At 57.7% G+C, this 16,303-nt stretch overlaps 2 protein-coding genes across 2 annotated transcripts in view; both read left to right on the forward strand.

Moving 5' to 3' along the window:
- ARSI (arylsulfatase family member I) overlaps positions 1-3,730 on the forward strand; it is a 5,994-nt gene extending 2,264 nt beyond the window's left edge. Inside the window, exon 2 of the mRNA XM_021697085.1 lies at positions 2,323-3,730. Coding sequence (XP_021552760.1) covers positions 2,323-3,730 — 1,408 coding nt within the window. The remainder of the gene's footprint in view (positions 1-2,322) is intronic.
- Positions 3,731-11,198: 7,468 nt separating this feature from the next.
- Positions 11,199-16,303, forward strand: part of CAMK2A (calcium/calmodulin dependent protein kinase II alpha) — a 59,331-nt gene continuing 54,226 nt past the window's right edge. Inside the window, exon 1 of the mRNA XM_021697078.2 lies at positions 11,199-11,260. Within this exon, the coding sequence (XP_021552753.2) occupies positions 11,199-11,260 (62 nt within the window). The remainder of the gene's footprint in view (positions 11,261-16,303) is intronic.

A 16,303-nucleotide genomic window follows, 5' to 3' on the forward strand; every position in this document is an offset into this window, starting at 1 on the left:
TTTTTTTTTTTTTTTTAAAGATTTTATTAATTTATTTGACAGAGAGAGACACAGCGAGAGAAGGAACACAAGCAGGGGGAGTGGGAGAGGGAGGAGCAGGCTTCCCGCGGAGCTGGGAGCCCGATGCGGGGCTCGATCCCAGGACCCTGGGATCATGACCTGAGCCGAAGGCAGACGCTTAACGACTGAGCCACCCAGGCGCCCCTTCCCTGTAGGTTTTTAACGAGGATTGAATGAAATAATATATGTGGCATATAGACAAGTATAAAAATGGCCATAGTGGGGCGCCTGGGTGGCTCAGTTGGTTAAGCGACTGCCTTCGGCTCAGGTCATGATCCTGGAGTCCCGGGATCGAGTCCCGCATTGGGCTCCCTGCTCGGCGGGGAGTCTGCTTCTCCCTCTGACCCTCCTGACCCTCCCCCCTCTCATGTGCGCTCTCTCTCAGTCTTTCTCTCTCAAATAAATAAATAAAAATCTTTAAAAAAATAAAATAAAATAAAAAAATAAATAAAATAAAAATGGCCATAGTGGCTAATGATGGCTAACAGTGATAACAGCTCTAAGTTAAGGAAACCAGAAACAGGAGAGCCCATCCTAGTGCCTGGATTAAAGGTGTCAGGTATTCAGGTCTTGGCTTAACTCCAGTTCCCCTGGGGTGAGAAAAAGGTGTGGGATTCTAAGACCCTTGTGAAGTTCCAGCCTTCTTATTTACTCTGGGCTTTTAAGACTTGAGTAAAGGCTGGACACCACACGCAGATCACATGCGGGCCTTGACCGCAGAAGGGATTTGAATGAATAGATGAGGAATGCAGGATTCTGCTAACCATTTGCTCCTGCCTCAGAGCATTAGCCTGGGTGAGTGACCCAGATCCAGGGGCCGCATGAATTTATAGGCGGGCACATGAGAACTGGTCTCATAAGATTTGGGAACTGGAAGGTTTTCAGAGATCTCCCGTTCTACTGAACTCACCCCTCTATGTGAGCACACTGAAGCCACCATGAGGGAAGAGACACGGCAGCCTAGTTTGCTGAAAAAGAGTCTGTGCTTGGACTCTGCTTGGACTTATGTTCAAGTCCTGGTTTTGCCCCTGACCACTGAGTGACCTTGAGCAAGGCCCTTCCCCTCCTCTGGACACGCATTTTTCTTTTCTTTTCTTTTCTTTTTTAAGATTTTATTTATTCGAGAGAGAGAGAGAGAGAGCACAAGCAGGGGGAGGGGCAGAGGGAGAAGGAGAGGAACAAGCAGACTCCCCGCTGAGTGCAGAGCCTGATGCAGGGCTCCACTAGGGGTTCGATCCCAGGATTCTGAGATCATGACCTGAGCGAAAGTCAGACACTTAACCGACTGAGACACCCAGGCGCCCCTGGACCTATATTTTTAAGACAAGGTAAATACACTAGAAATTGACTTGGGTCCCTTCTGCCTGTAAAACCCTGAGTGCATTCCTTCCTTCCTTCCATAAGTAATTGAGTATCCTTTAAACATCACCTGAATGCCAGGAATATAAAGTTGAGTAAAGGACAGCCCCATTACATATCACTGGACCCAAGAGCACGTACCACTGAGTAGAATCCCATGGCCAAGTGGGACAATGATCATGTATACTAAATGTTAACCCAGAAGCAAAAGTGACTCATTCTTTGAGAGAGTTAGGAGAGACTTTACAGAGGGGGTAACATTGCGGCTGGGCTTTGAAGAGTGAGTACGAGTTTGCCTGGGAGAGCAGGACTTGCTCTAGGCACAATAGCAAGTTAGTAGCTTAGAACTTAGGGATTCTGAGGTCTTTGGAGACCCCCTGGGATATAGATCCCAGCTCCAGTTACTAATTGTTTGAATCACTGGGCAAGTGATATAACTTATTGAGCCTCGGTTTCCTTATTTGGAAAATGGGAATGATAACGACATGCATGTACTCCCTAGGTTAGTGGGGAGTTGGTGAGACAGTTCATATAAAGGGCTTAGCACAGTGCTGAGCACACAAGAGAGTACTTGGTGTTAGCTATTATTATTTTGTCGTCATGATTAAACTGGGTTTACTCTTAACTCCCCCATCTTCCTAGCTGCGTGATCCTGGGTGAGTGGTTTAACCATCTCGAGCTTCAGTCTCCTCCTCTGTAAAATGACAGTAAATACCTGCTTCCATTGATTTTGAGGACTCCCTGAGATAATGCATTTGGAGTGCTTCTCACATGCTGCCTCCTGTGCGTTTTCTGGGAGTGCTGGGACCAGAGCCCCCCTCAGGGAGGGAATGGGGGCGTGGTCGGCCCGAACAGTGGTTTTAGCTCCCCTGTGCCTTCCACACCCTCCCCTCTTCCCACCAGGTACCAGATCCACACAGGACTTCAGCACTCCATCATCCGCCCTCGGCAGCCCAACTGCCTGCCCCTGGACCAGGTGACACTGCCCCAGAAGCTGCAGGAGGCCGGTTACTCCACCCACATGGTGGGCAAGTGGCACCTGGGCTTCTACCGCAAGGAGTGCCTGCCCACCCGCCGGGGCTTCGACACCTTCCTGGGCTCGCTCACCGGCAACGTGGACTACTACACTTACGACAACTGCGACGGTCCCGGCGTGTGCGGCTTTGATCTGCACGAGGGCGAGAGCGTGGCCTGGGGCCTCAGCGGCCAGTACTCCACCATGCTCTATGCCCAGCGGGTCAGCCACATCCTCGCTAGCCACAGCCCCCGGCGGCCCCTCTTCCTCTATGTGGCCTTCCAGGCGGTGCACACGCCCCTGCAGTCCCCGCGAGAGTACCTGTACCGCTACCGCTCCATGGGCAACGTGGCCCGGCGCAAGTACGCCGCCATGGTAACCTGCATGGACGAGGCCGTGCACAACATCACCTGGGCGCTCAAGCGCTATGGTTTCTACAACAACAGTGTCATCATTTTCTCCAGTGACAACGGGGGCCAGACCTTCTCGGGGGGCAGCAACTGGCCACTGCGAGGACGCAAGGGCACTTACTGGGAAGGGGGCGTGCGTGGCCTCGGCTTCGTGCACAGCCCCCTGCTCAAGCGAAAGCACCGGACGAGCCGGGAGCTGGTGCACATCACTGACTGGTACCCGACCCTGGTAGGTCTGGCAGGTGGCACCGCCTCGGGGGCCGACGGGCTAGACGGCTACGACGTGTGGCCAGCCATCAGCGAGGGCCGGGCCTCGCCGCGCACAGAGATCCTGCACAACATCGACCCCCTCTACAACCATGCCCGGCACGGCTCCCTGGAGGCTGGCTTTGGCATCTGGAACACCGCTGTGCAGGCTGCCATCCGCGTGGGCGAGTGGAAGCTGCTCACGGGGGACCCTGGCTATGGGGATTGGATCCCACCGCAGACGCTGGCCGCCTTTCCCGGCAGCTGGTGGAACCTCGAGCGCATGGCCAGTGCCCGCCAGGCGGTGTGGCTCTTCAATATCAGCGCTGACCCCTATGAACGGGAGGACCTGGCTGGCCAGCGCCCCGATGTGGTCCGTGCCCTGCTGGCCCGTCTGGTGGACTATAACCGCACGGCCATCCCGGTGCGCTACCCAGCTGAGAATCCCCGGGCCCATCCCGACTTTAATGGGGGTGCTTGGGGGCCCTGGGCCAGTGATGAGGAAGACGAGGAAGAGGAAGAAGAGGCAAGCAGGGCTCGAAGCTTCTCCCGAGGGCGCCGCAAGAAAAAATGCAAGATTTGCAAGCTGCGATCCTTTTTTCGTAAACTCAACACCAGGCTGATGTCCCAGCGGATCTGATGGGGGGGAGGTGAGGATCTCTGTCCCCCTAGATGTACTTCCCCATTCAAGCCTGAGCCTGCCCCTCCCCACGGAGGGGCCTGAGGTCAAGTCCCCAACTGCCGGGAAATGGAAGGCACAGAGACCCTCAGTTGAAGGGTGGGGAGCTTGGCTTGGGGCAGAATAAACTAGACTGGGGTACCTGGATTCCAGTCTTGCCTCTCCGTTGACTTGCTCTGTGACCTCAAGTGGCCTGCGTGAGCTCTCAGGGCCTCAGTTTCCTGGTCTGTAATGAGCTCTAATGACTTGGTGGCTCTGTGGTGTGAACCTGGCGCCTGGGGCCATGATGGAGTTCCCATTGACCTTGCCACCTCCCAGCTCATTGAAGGCCTCACCCTTGAAGCCTGCACCTCTGTGCTACTGCTTGGGTGAGGGGCCACATGGAGGCAACTCTAGGCTTGGACCCTCGCTGAGGCATGGAGGTCCGGCCAACTCTCTTAAGGAATCATCTGAGTGCTGAGAGTGGAGGTGCAGGGATGGGGCCTAACCTTCCTGGTCCTCCCATGGATTGGGCCAGTCCTGAGGCCAGACTAGTGCTGGGGGCTGTGGGAGAAAGCTCCCCTTCCGGCCCCCACCACCCAGAGGATTGACCCAGCTTTTAGCTGCTGCAGGATCAAGGGTGGTGGGAAAAGCTGTGAAAAGAGGCTCTGAACCAACAATCAGGACACTGGGCGCTGCTTTGACCTTGGACCCAGTCCTTCCCCTTTGGGCCTCGATTTCCCCATCTGCAAATGGGAATGTCAGCCCTAGCTCTGCCTACCTCACAGGACTATAGAGAACTGGCCAAGGTAATGGTTGTGGAGGAGCCCATGAACTTGATTAAAATGCAGTCACATGGACGCCAGGGCTGCAGGGCTATCTGTGAGCACAGGGGTGTGGGCATGTGCATCCTGAGGCGCGTAGGAGCTCACCATTGACCGAGTGAGTGGGAGAGGAGGTGGGCAGCCTGCCCAGGAAGCAGGATGTATGGGTTCTGACCCAGTCCTGCCACAGGTCTACCGGGTGACCTCTGGCAAATCCCGGACCCTCTCTGGGCCTCAGTGTCCCCCTGGGTACAATAGATGATTTAAGAGCCCTTTCGACTTGGTGTTCTGGGGACCCCTGTATGTGTGTGTGTTGGGGAGCACAGGCTGAGTGGCGGGAGGAGGGGCCTGGGGGGTTCAGAGCCTGCTTGCTGCATAGCGTGCCTTCATCCACACACTGTGTTCTGCATATCTCCCTTCAGGTTCCAGTCGGTGCAGCATGTGTAGGCGAAAGCCCTGCTGTGAATTTTGAAAATAGTTATTTTTGTCACTGGCAAAGGAGGCCTGTTAGGACTCGTCAGCTTGTGGATGAGCAGGACGGGTGGGGTGGGGTGGGTGCAGTGCAGTGGAGGGGGTTTGGGTACGGGTTCCAGAGTGCATCCCCTCTGCAGAGGTAGCTGGGCCTGGCAGTGAGAGTCTGGCCTGGGGCTGCAGGGCGGAGGTGACTGACCATGTCCTGGGCCCCTTCCTCTGCCCCCCAGGGGGAGCTTTCTCTGTCTCCAGGATGTTGATGCCTGCGCTGTGTGGGGCAGGGGCCAGGACTGGCGGAGGCCTCTGGATTCCGGCCACCCCTAGCACTTCTGCCTGCTCAGGAGGGAGACTCTGAAGAGGTCGTCCATTGGGACGGTGCCCCAAGCCCAGCGTATCCCACAGATGGATTGTTCATAGTCTGCCCATGACCCAGGATACTCCAGGCTCTACCGGGTGCTTCTCCTAGCTATATGGGCTGTGCCCTTCCAGAATGGCAATGGCATGGAACCAGGACTCCCCTGCAGCTCCAGGCTTGCACCAGTTGAATGGAGGCCTCTCCCAAGACCGCTGAGTTGGCCCTGCCTTAGGTGGCCTAACTTCGCGCTCCAACCCTGCTTCTCTTCCCAGGCCCCTGCCCTTTGGGGCCATAAGAGCAGGACCATAAAAGGCCCTTTTCTGCTCTTCCCTAGACACCACAGCCTATCCCCGGTGGCTAACCTGGCCTCAAACAGAGAGAATCCAGCTGGGGCTGGGGCCCGCACCTAGGAGGAAGCTCGGTGGAATCTCAAACCCAGCCTAGAGCTTGCCTGGTTCAGAGTCCTACCTAACCCAGAACCCGGCAGACAGCCCAGGAGCCCCACTGAAGCTTCAGCCTGCAACCTGGTCCATAGTCCAGCTGTCCCCAAGCCTGCTTACCCCGGGTGCTGGCAGCTGGCCCAGGGCTGAGATGGGTGGAGGGCATTGGGATCAGGAGCCACCAGGACTAGGGCATGGTGATGAGAGGCTCAGCCTGCTTGTGGTTTCTATTCTGCCCAGCAGACAGCATGGCTCCTACCCTTCCTCCTGTCTCCTGTGGCCCCTGAGTCCCCCCCAGCCAGGCTTTGGGCTCTGCATCAGGCTCCTGACTGGTATTGCTGGCAGTGTTTTTACCACCTGCGGTGGGGAGGGGGAGGGGAGAAGGGCAGACCAGAGGCAGCTCTGGCCCCTTGGGTCACAGATCTGAGGGAGTGGAGCCTAGAGATGCCAGACAGACCCTCGGTTTACCCCTTGGCTGAATCAGATGGCAGCAGATCTGCCAGCCAGCCAGGGTAGAGCCAGGGGTGGCCCTATCCAAGCTGGGCCCTGCCTGTGGAGTCTCGGGCAGCCATGACTGGTCCCCCAGGAACCAGGAGGGAGCCCCGGACCTGGCTGGAGGGGCAGGGCTCTGAGCCCCACCCTGGGCCTTGGCAGTGTTTCTTCCTTTCCCTTGGTACCTATTGGCTCCCTTGGGACTTAGGCAAGCAGCCCTGCAGTGCCAGAAAGAGAGTGGGCAGAGCAGGGTAGGGGAAGGAGCACTGTTCGGGGAATCAGGAATTCTGGATTATGTCCTGACTCTGCCGCTGACTTCTGCTCCTGAGGGAGGGCAGCTTCCTCTCTCTGGGGCTTGGTCTCCATCTGTATGGGGCCTGGGCTCTGTCAGGGTCCTTCCAGCCCTTATGTAGGCCAGAGAACATAAGGCGGAGGTACAGAAGTCACTCAGACCGTACACGGGTGAGTCCTGTCACATCTCTGCAAGATAGGCACTGCCTGAGCCCGCCCCACAGATACGTGGTGTGAGGTGTAAGTGCGGGATGCTTAGCACGGGGCCTGGCTCTAAAGCAGAAATAACTATTTTTCATATTTTTGGAGTCAGTGAGGGAACATCTTGTCCCCGTATTTCTTAGGAGGAAGTGGAGGCCCCAGTGAGGAAAAGACCTGCCATAAACACTCCTAACCAACAGCTGGACTTGAACTTGGGTCCTCTAACTGCAGGCTGTGCTGTGCTGACGTCGGCCCAGCAGCCGCGGTCCTCTGTCCCCCGGCTCCCGGCTTCCTTCTGCTCTGCAAGCAGTGCCTCCTATGTGGGACCCCTCAGGGGACAGTGCTGCTCCCCTGAGGCGTAAGCCTGATGTTACTTACTGCCATTAATTAACCACATCACCCTCCACCTAGACCCTCTGCAGGATCATTTCTCTCTTGGCCCACTTTCCACCAATTCTGCCCCCCATGCTCACTGCCCTTAGTGGGACAGGCCTCGTGGGGACCCTTCCGATGGCACGTTTTCTGTGGCACCTGCCCAGGCCCTGCAGGGCCCTGAGGCGCTCGGGCATGTGCGTGTGAATGTGTGTGTGTGGGCTGTGCAAGGTGGAGTGTGAGTGGGCTGGCACAGGGCTACCCGGGGCTCTGATGCCCCCTGACACCTGTCTGTCAGGAACAGTCCCCCCATGCAATCATGGGCTCATTCTCTCCGCGTCGCAGAGGCAGGCGTGGCTCCCCACTGCCGGCCGCCACCAGGCACGGGCGAGGCGGTGAGCTAGCTGTCATGCGGGGCTGTGGTCACATTCAGGATGGGGGGGCTGTCTGAGGCAGTGCCACCCCCCTGAGCTAAGCTCTGGAAGGTTCCAAGCGGGTGTATGTGTAAGAGAGAGTTGCCAAGGAGACCTTTTGGTCTTCTCCCTACTCTCCAGCCATCTCTCTGGCTCCAGGTCCTGCGCGTCGTGTCCCTCCCCCGTGCACAGGGTCTGGGCCAGGGAGGGAGAGAAGACGCAGGAGGGAGAGAGGTAGAAATAAGAAAGGAGGTGAAAAGCACCGGAAGGATAGGGAAGATTGAGAAGAAAGTGCTCAAGGGAAGGAGGAAAGTGGGGAAAGGTGGGAAAGAGAAAAAGGAGAGGAGAAAGGGGGGCTGAAAGAGGAGACAGAGTAGGGAAGGAAGGCAGACTGGGGTAGGGGGCGGAACGGAGTGGTACGGGGCCAGGTTGCCCTTGCTCCCTGAAGACACATAGGCCACCTCCGTGGTCACTGTCAGAGACAGGGAGAGAGCTGGCCATTAGGCTCTGTCCCCCTAGCTCTTCCAGTGACCTGAGGGCACGACCTCCCGCCCTCCCGCGAGGTGCTCTGCTTTCTACGTGCTTCTCTTCACCAGTGGGGGCTGGGGCTGGGGCCAGCCAAGCCAGAGCAGAGTGGTCAGGTCAGCTCCCCGCGGAGCAGGACTTTCACCTCCTTTGTTCAGAACTTCAGACACCCATTCATACAGCCTCGGGGCACACTTGTCATTTGTTTTATGTGTTAATTTCTAAAGCCCCTTTAAGTGAGCTAGGGGTCTTGTGAGCCCTCTCCTCCTAGCCCCAGTCCTTTTTTTTTTTTAAAGATTTTATGTATTTATTTATTTGACAGAGAGACACAGCAAGAGAGGGAACACAGGCAGGGGGAGTGGGAGAGGGAGAAGCAGGCTTCCCGCCGAGCAGGGAGCCCGATGCGGGGCTCGATCCCAGGACCCTGGGATCATGACCTGAGCCACCCAGGCGCCCCCCCCCCCCCCAGTCCTTTGTTCTACAGGCATTGCTGTCACCCAGGCTGGGGCCGGGTGATGCTCAAACCAGGAACTCAACTCCAGTGGGGACTCAGAGAACAGCACTGGCACCAAAGTGCTAAGAACAAGGATGGTGGTGCGTGCTTCCAGGATTCAGACAGAGCAGTGTGAGGAGGGAAGGCTTCTGAGTCTCTTACTAGTAATAATTTCCCATCTCTGAGCATTCGCAGTGTGTCAGCTGCTGTGCTCACCTGCTCATCTCATTTCATCCTTAAACAGCCCTGGAGGTAGGGAATATTAGTAACTCTATTTTGCAGATGAAGAAACCGAGGCACAGAGAAGTTAGGCCCCCATCCAAAATCACACAGCCCATAGATGGTGAAGTCCTTCTCCTCTCCCCTGGACAGTGACTGAGGTGGCCTCAGCAGTCACTAAGGGCTGTTGCAGTGCCTTCACGAGTGGGCGCCATCTCCTGGGAAGGGCTAGAGGGTCTGGGCGGGGAGGTGGCCGTGCAGTCCTTCCCCCACTTTCCCCGCATCTGCCTCTCACCTCTGGCGGTTTTCCACTTTCCGTGCCCAGCCCGCTCCCACCAGCTGTGCAGCCCCCAAGCAAAGGCCTCTCTTCTCTGCCTCTGAATTGCAACGTTGGCGGCAGGAGCGGGAAGCATATTGTGCGCAGAAACCAAACTGAGTGGTTTTTCCTTTTTCTGAAGGTGGTAATGGTGCAATTAGTGGCCGAGCCATTACCCCTCCTCCCTAGCTCGCCTCCCCTCCTTCCCCTTGGCCTCCCTCCCGTTTCTCTCCTGGGAAGAAGTGGCTGCATCCCGCATTGGAGAGCCAACCCCATCATTCTGTCGCACCCCGGATGCCCAGGAAGAGGGGCAGAATTGTGGGAGAGGGTACCCAGATGTCTCCAGGGGCCCCTGGACCTAAGGTAGTGAGTCAGGGACCTGCTAGGGTTGGGGATTACCAACAAGCAGACAACGTGTCCAGCAAGTGAGATGACCAGTAAGGCAATTGAAAGGTTCAGATGGGTGGGTTAGCAACTCAGAGGGTTGGGATCCTGGATCCTTTTATCCCACCTGGGCTCCTCGTGGGCAAATACTGGCATGAGACCTCAGCCTGGTGGACTGTGAAATGAGCTTGAGTGGAGGAGGTGGGTGTGAAATTCTGAGTCCAAGCTAGAGTGATGGGGGTGGCCATGGTCCCGCTTTAGACCTTCCTTTTCCTCTTCCAGAAACTAAAAAGAGACCTCATGTTTACATACTTCCCAAAGGCTTCCACAGCCCTTAGCCCACTCCTTCTTCACAGCCTTCCTCTGCAGTGGCAGCTTTGTTCTGTTTTGCAGAAAGGGCGCTGGAGGCTCAGAGAGGGGCAGTGACTTTTCCAGAGTCACACAGCTCATGAACATCAGAGCTGGAGTTGAACTCAGATCCTTAAACTCCAGCCCTTTTCCTTCCGAACCTCCCCCCCCCGCCCAGGGCTTGGGTGAGATCTTGGGGCCCCGGATCTGGCTGCTGCCCTGAAGAGTTGAACTTGGCAGGGAAAATGGGAATGAGGATTTCAGGGCAGGCCCATGGCCACTCCCCTCCATGCCAGGCCATGCTTCCCTCCCCACTGCCGCCTCCGCCTCTTTCACCTTGACTTGAAGCACAAGCCGAAACTGGGACGTGAGCCCCAGGAGACCAGATCTCCATGGACCCTCTGGGGGCACGGGATGGAAGAGAGGGGTGGGGGTGAACAGGCGGGCAGGACCATTCTCTCCAGAATCCTGATGTCTCCAATGCACTTGTCCCTCAAGCTAGAGTGCCAGTGGGACGGACAAGGTGGCAGAGAATGAGGAAGACAGAGGCAGAGGCAGAAACGAAATACAGAGGGGAGCAGAGAGACAGTTACAGACTACAGTGATCCACTGGGAGAGAGATCCCAATGAATTAGCCATCGCTTCCTGTAAACCTTAGAACCCTGCTGTTGCCAGGGCAACGGGGCAATACCTGTCTCTCCAGAGGAGATGAAGTTGCCAGGGTAACTGCATCCTGTCTTTCCTGGGGACCATCCCAGAATGTGGCACCCACTGGCCGTTACCATGGCAACTGCCTTTTTGCCCCACTTAATCCCATCCTGTCTGCTACAAGGGACCCACAGTTGGAGGTGGGGGAGGTGGGAAGCGAGAAGATCACTTGTGGACTAAGTTTGTTCTTCTCCCCCTCCCCAGACCCCTCTGTCGGTCCATCACCTCGGGGGTGCCGTGTCCACCTGCCCCTGGGCCCACACAGGCCTGCCGTATTGTGTGTGGTTAGGTCCAGGGCGTCCCGGAGCAGGTTTCGCAGTGGAAGGCAGGCAGGTGTTGGGGGGGCAGTTACCCGGGCAACGGGAACAGGGCGTTTCGGAGGTGGTTGCCATGGGGACCTGGATGCTGACGAAGGCTCGCGAGGCTGTGAGCAGCCACAGTGCCCTGCTCAGAAGCCCCGGGCTCGTCAGTCAAGCTGGTTCTCGGTTCGCACTCGGCAGCACAGGGCCGCAAGTGGCCCCTAGTTCCGGGAGCAGAGTAGCAGAGCCCCAGGTCTGGTCCTCCAGCCCCACGCCTCGCCTGCCCGCCCAGAGCCAGGATGGCCACCATCACCTGCACCCGCTTCACGGAAGAGTACCAGCTCTTCGAGGAACTGGGAAAGTGAGTTGTACCTCAGAGAGTTCTGGAGGGTGCAGGGGGTCAGCGTCACGGGCAGGGGATGTGCACCTGCGTGCTTCCTGTGCACACACACGGGGAGGAAGTCTGCATGTTTGGGGGGATACTTGCCTGTGCCGAGTGCCCAGAGCTGGGTGTAGGCATGTTTATGTGTGCCCAGATGTGCCACAGCCAGCCGGGTGAGTGTGTGTAGGGGTGAAGGGTTGGTGGTGCATGCCAGTGTGCACGCACGCACACACACACACACACGCACACACGCCCGATTGCACATGACTGGGCACACACAGATTTTTAGAAACTCAGGGTTAAAAAGGGATCTTCCCAGGCAGCCGAGTCCAAAGCCAGGACCCCCTGCCGACTTTCTCTTGAGGTGTTCATCTGGCCTCAACTTGGACACCTCTGATGGGAGAGAGTTCACCATCTCCCAGGTAGTCCCTCCTGACTTTAGGCACCACCGGCGACTGTGCAGAGTGGCCAACTTCTCCGTGAAAGCACATCCCCTCCCTCCTCCCCTCCCTCCTCCCAGCTCCTCTTGGAGGGAGGGCGTCAGTACAGCAGGGCTGAATAACTGAGGGACTGGTGGGGCTCCCTGGGTGTGGAGAGACAGGGAGGGGCGCTCAGGCAAGTGGGGGGGAACACTACCATTTCAGGGGCTAGTGCTATACCGGCTCTGGTCCCTTGGCAAAGTTGTCCGGCCCCAGAGCTCATTTTATGCCCCTGATGACTGGTGTGGGGAGAAGGGTGGGAGGATGGGGGAGAAGATAGCCCCTTAGCGTCGTGGAGTGTCAGGAAGCGCACTGGGCGCCCCCAGCTAGGTCTGGGGAAGCTCCGGGGAGGGCTCAGGGGAGGGGTACAGTTTGGAGACAGAGTTCGCCCCTTGGGCAAAGCGGCTCGCCTGCCCAGGGTGGCCATTTGCTAGGGCAGCAGGAGTGCAGGGGGGAAGGGCCCTGGCAGCAGGTACGTGCCAGTGTGAGGTCCGGATGTACACATACAAAGGTGCATTTTGACGGGTGCTGTGTAAGGACTGACTCCGGGTACGCTTGTGTGCTCTGAGAGAGTATGCAAGTGTTCACATGTGTGCACCAGGAGGAGGTGCTGGTGTGTGCCTCATGTGAAAGGCCTGCAAGCGTGGATGCATGCAAGGGGCCCACGGGGTCCCATTGGCCGGTTTGCATGGGAGTGCAGGTGTGAATGTGCGTCACTGTGTGTGCACATGTATGGCAGGTCAGAGCTGTGTGCACATCAGCCGGAGGATGTGTGTGAGGTCTGGGTCTGTGCAAATATATGGCTGTGTAAGGGTTCACGTGTGGGACTTGGGCACGGTGGTATCCCTATGAGGTCCGGAATGCACATTTGCACGAGGATGGGGGGGCATGCACACGGGAAGGTTTATGTGCGTGCGTGTGAGGCCTGGGCCAAAGGCTCGGGTGGGAGTGTGGGTGTTGAAGGCATGTGTGAGCTCATGCTGGTGTTTGCATATGTGTGGGAGGTGGGCCTGTGGCCGTGTACAAGTAGGCTGCCTGCACACACACACACACGCACACACACACACTCACACTCACATACCAGGCTATCCTGACACTCACAGGTACACACCAGGTCCCTTGTACAGACACACACCCACGTGCAGGTGTGTGGTCACTCTTGTCTGCAGACTTCCTGCATTTCTGAGTGTGTTTCTATGCTGGGGGCAGGGGTGGGCAGCAGGCAGGAGGCCGCTCCAGAGGACTGACCCTGTCTGCTAAAGTGTGATGGGCCCCTGCTCGGCGGGGATCCTGTGCCCCCCTGGAACGCCAGGATTCTCCCATTAGCTAGGAGCTGCCCTTCAGGGGATGACCAAGGCTCGGTGCTGGGAGGGCTGCGTCACAGGATGCAGTGAAATGGAGTTGAGATGTGACTCAGGCGCTTCAAGTGAAAATAAAAGTGATGTTTTGCCCCAAGAGGAGATGGATATCATGAAGACTGGGAGCTGGGGGTGGGGTGGGGTGGGGTGGTGGTGACTTGGTGCAGAGAGCCTTTGCGAGCCTTCTCGACCCCACTGCCGGCCAGGACCGGGGCAGGGGCAGAATTCCAGGTGACAGGGAGCCCTGGTGTGGCCATGACAGGCAAACCGAGGGTGGTAGGCATGGCCAGTCCGTGTCGGATCGATTTCAGACCTCTTCCTTCTAGAACTATATGGACTCCTAACCTTTTTTAGGTCGCGTATTCCTCCCAGGAATCTGATGAAAGTCCAAGTCTACATTCTCCAGAGAAATGCACAAATCTACAAAATGTTGCGGGCAATGTCAGGAGCTTGCAGGACCTTAGGAAGGCTGTGGATGGGCCTAGGGTGAAGGATGCTTGTACCGGAAGAGAATGAGGCTCCACGCCTCTGATGCAGGGGTTAAAAAGGCCAGGGTACATCGCGGGGCACCCGGGGCTCCTGCTCTGCACGCTGGGTGCCCAGTGGGGCAGGTAGGGCGGCGCCCTGCACACGGCCCAGGCTCTGGAGCTGGCCACCCATAGCTCTGTGACACTGGCCACGCAACGCACCCTTCCCCCGTAGTCTGGAAATCAAAGCAGTTGCTGTGGGGATGCAATAAGATGGCACGCGTGAAGACACAGTGACAAGCCTGGCACACAGTGGGCCTTCAGCAGGGACTGCTGCTGGGATCATTGTTCTCCAAGGTGAGGCAGGCTGAAGGCGCCGCTAGGGACTGCCACATGTTTACCTTTTGTCTGGAGCTGGCCCAGCTTGGGGGAGGGGCCTGACCGGGCTCCTCTTCTTTGGGGAGAAGCCAGGAAGATGCCCGCAGGGCCCAGCCTCCCGGCCGGCTGGGACACTGCAGTCACCACCCACCAGCTGAGCCCCCATTCTAGGAGCCCACTCCAGATCCCTGGCAGGGTGACTTGCCAAGGCAGCTGAGGCGGTCCTGCAAGGGGACATCGGAGCCTTTGCATGTCCTTCTGCAGGACCTCGGACTGCCCGGCTGGAGAGGAGAGCATGTGCCTCTCGAGGGCTTCCTGGCGTCCTACTCGGTGAGCCTGCCTGGTCACTGCTGGCCTTCTAGGAGGCCAAGGTAGGGCTGGCTACGGATGTAAGAGCAGTTGCTCCTCTCCCACCTGGTGGGCAACAGCTGGGCGGGGTGTGGGCCCGAGTCCCCAGGGCCCTGGGCAGGGGCTTCTGGGGCCCCTCGATGCTACTGGACAAAGGTCTCACTCTGCATGGGGTTCAGATAAGCCAGGATCTTGATTCCAGGTCCCCTAGAAGGTTGAGGTAGAACCCAGAGACTGGCTCACTCACTCCTCCCTGACCCCCACCCTCCTTCTTCCCAGGAGATGCGAGAAATAAAAGCCCAGACCTTCGGAGCACAGGAGCTTGTCAGGAGGCCGGCTGTAGTAATGTCAGCTTCGGGGTCAGAGTGGGTCTGGGCAGCTGAGCCCGAGCTCCTGGCAGAACCCACCTTCTCCAAAGACCAGATTGGAGGCGGAAGGGGTCAGGTTCCAGGAGGCAGGGAAGGAGGATGCCTCCTCCAGCCTTTGACATTCTCTGGGTTTTGGATCCCACTTCCAGGAGAGGGTAGGGAGGCAGAGAATTGCCCTGCAGCCTGTGTAATCACTGAGTGGTACAGAAGGAGATTTTACTTGAGAGAGGAGGAGGGAGGGAGGAAGCCCGGATAGAGTGCAGCCCGTCTTTCTCTAGAAACTGGGATCTGAAATCAACTCAAGGGCTGTGTTGGGCTGGGGGGAGGGGCTCTAGGGGCCAGCCAGGTGGGCAGAGGGACGGGTGAGAGCTGGCTCCGGAGCCCACTGCCCCCTCTTACCCCCATGGTGTGTATCAGGAACTGGGCCTGGGCCAGGGGACACGGGGCCCAGAGGCTGTTCCCCACACTGAGGTACCGGGGTCCTGGGTGCTGAGGTTTCCTCACGGGATACAAGCTCTAACATCCGCCAAGTGTGTTCAGCAATCCCAGCCTTCCCTGGCTCAGCGGTCAGGAGGCTCGGTGGGGCAATGTTGGGGAGAGAGAACACCTGGGCACCCACACACCGCCCGAAGATGGGGACGTGCTTTCATTTTGCTCCTAATAGCCTCTCACATTCACAGAGCTTTGGGGCCAGTGAGACACCCCTCCATCCATTAGCTCTGAGGGAGGCAGAGGGCTTAGGCATCCACCTGACAGAAGAGCAGGCTGAGGCTTGAGAAGGTGGAAGGGCCAGTGTGCAGGCGTCCAGCACCCTGCATATGGGGGGGACAGTTCATGAGAGGAACCCTGCTTGCTGCCGTGTCTGAGGAACGCTACTAGGGAAAAGGGGCCGCCGCCTCTGGGTAAGAGAATTCTGAGCTAAGGCTTATTTTCCAATCATGACTCTGCCTCTGATTTACTGGGCCGCCCTGTGTGGATCCCTGGGCCTTTGTGAACCCCAACTTTACCATCTGTGAAATGGGGATCAGAATAACTCTGCAGATGCTGAAGTGCCCCATTAGAGGGGCTACCCTCTTTAGCTCCCCTCTATGGAAGGCACACTTGGGAAATTTCAGACTCCCAGAACATCAGAACTGGAAGGACCAATACACTGTCTATTTATAACCTAGATGGTGAAACCAACACCCAGAGAGAAATAGCCTCAGTCCATAGGGAAAGGCTGTGTTAAAGCCAAGGCAGGGGACCAGATCCTGGGCAGGGGCCAAAGGCCAAGGATGGGATGCTGGGGTGGAGGGAGGTCCTCAAGGCTGGGCGGAGGGTGGCAGGAACAGGGAAGGGGACAGACTTTCCTTCCTCCCCCTCCAAGCCACCGAGCGGCAGGCATGCACATGTTCTGGTGCATGCCGCAGCCCTCCGCCCCCACACAGCCGCCCCCACACAGGCTGAGACACACTGACACTCTGCCGAGCCTCCCTCCTGCCCGCCCGCCTCCCCGCACAAGCACGCAGTGGCACCGCTTCCAGCCGCCCTGCAGTCTGGGTGCCCGGCCCTCTCCGGGCCGTGAGGGCAGAGCCTTGGAACGCAAAGCCTGCATCCTGTTGCACACGCGCGCGCACTCCTGCAC

The sequence above is a fragment of the Neomonachus schauinslandi genome, chromosome 7, assembly GCF_002201575.2.
Source record: "Neomonachus schauinslandi chromosome 7, ASM220157v2, whole genome shotgun sequence".
NCBI lineage: Eukaryota > Metazoa > Chordata > Mammalia > Carnivora > Phocidae > Neomonachus > Neomonachus schauinslandi.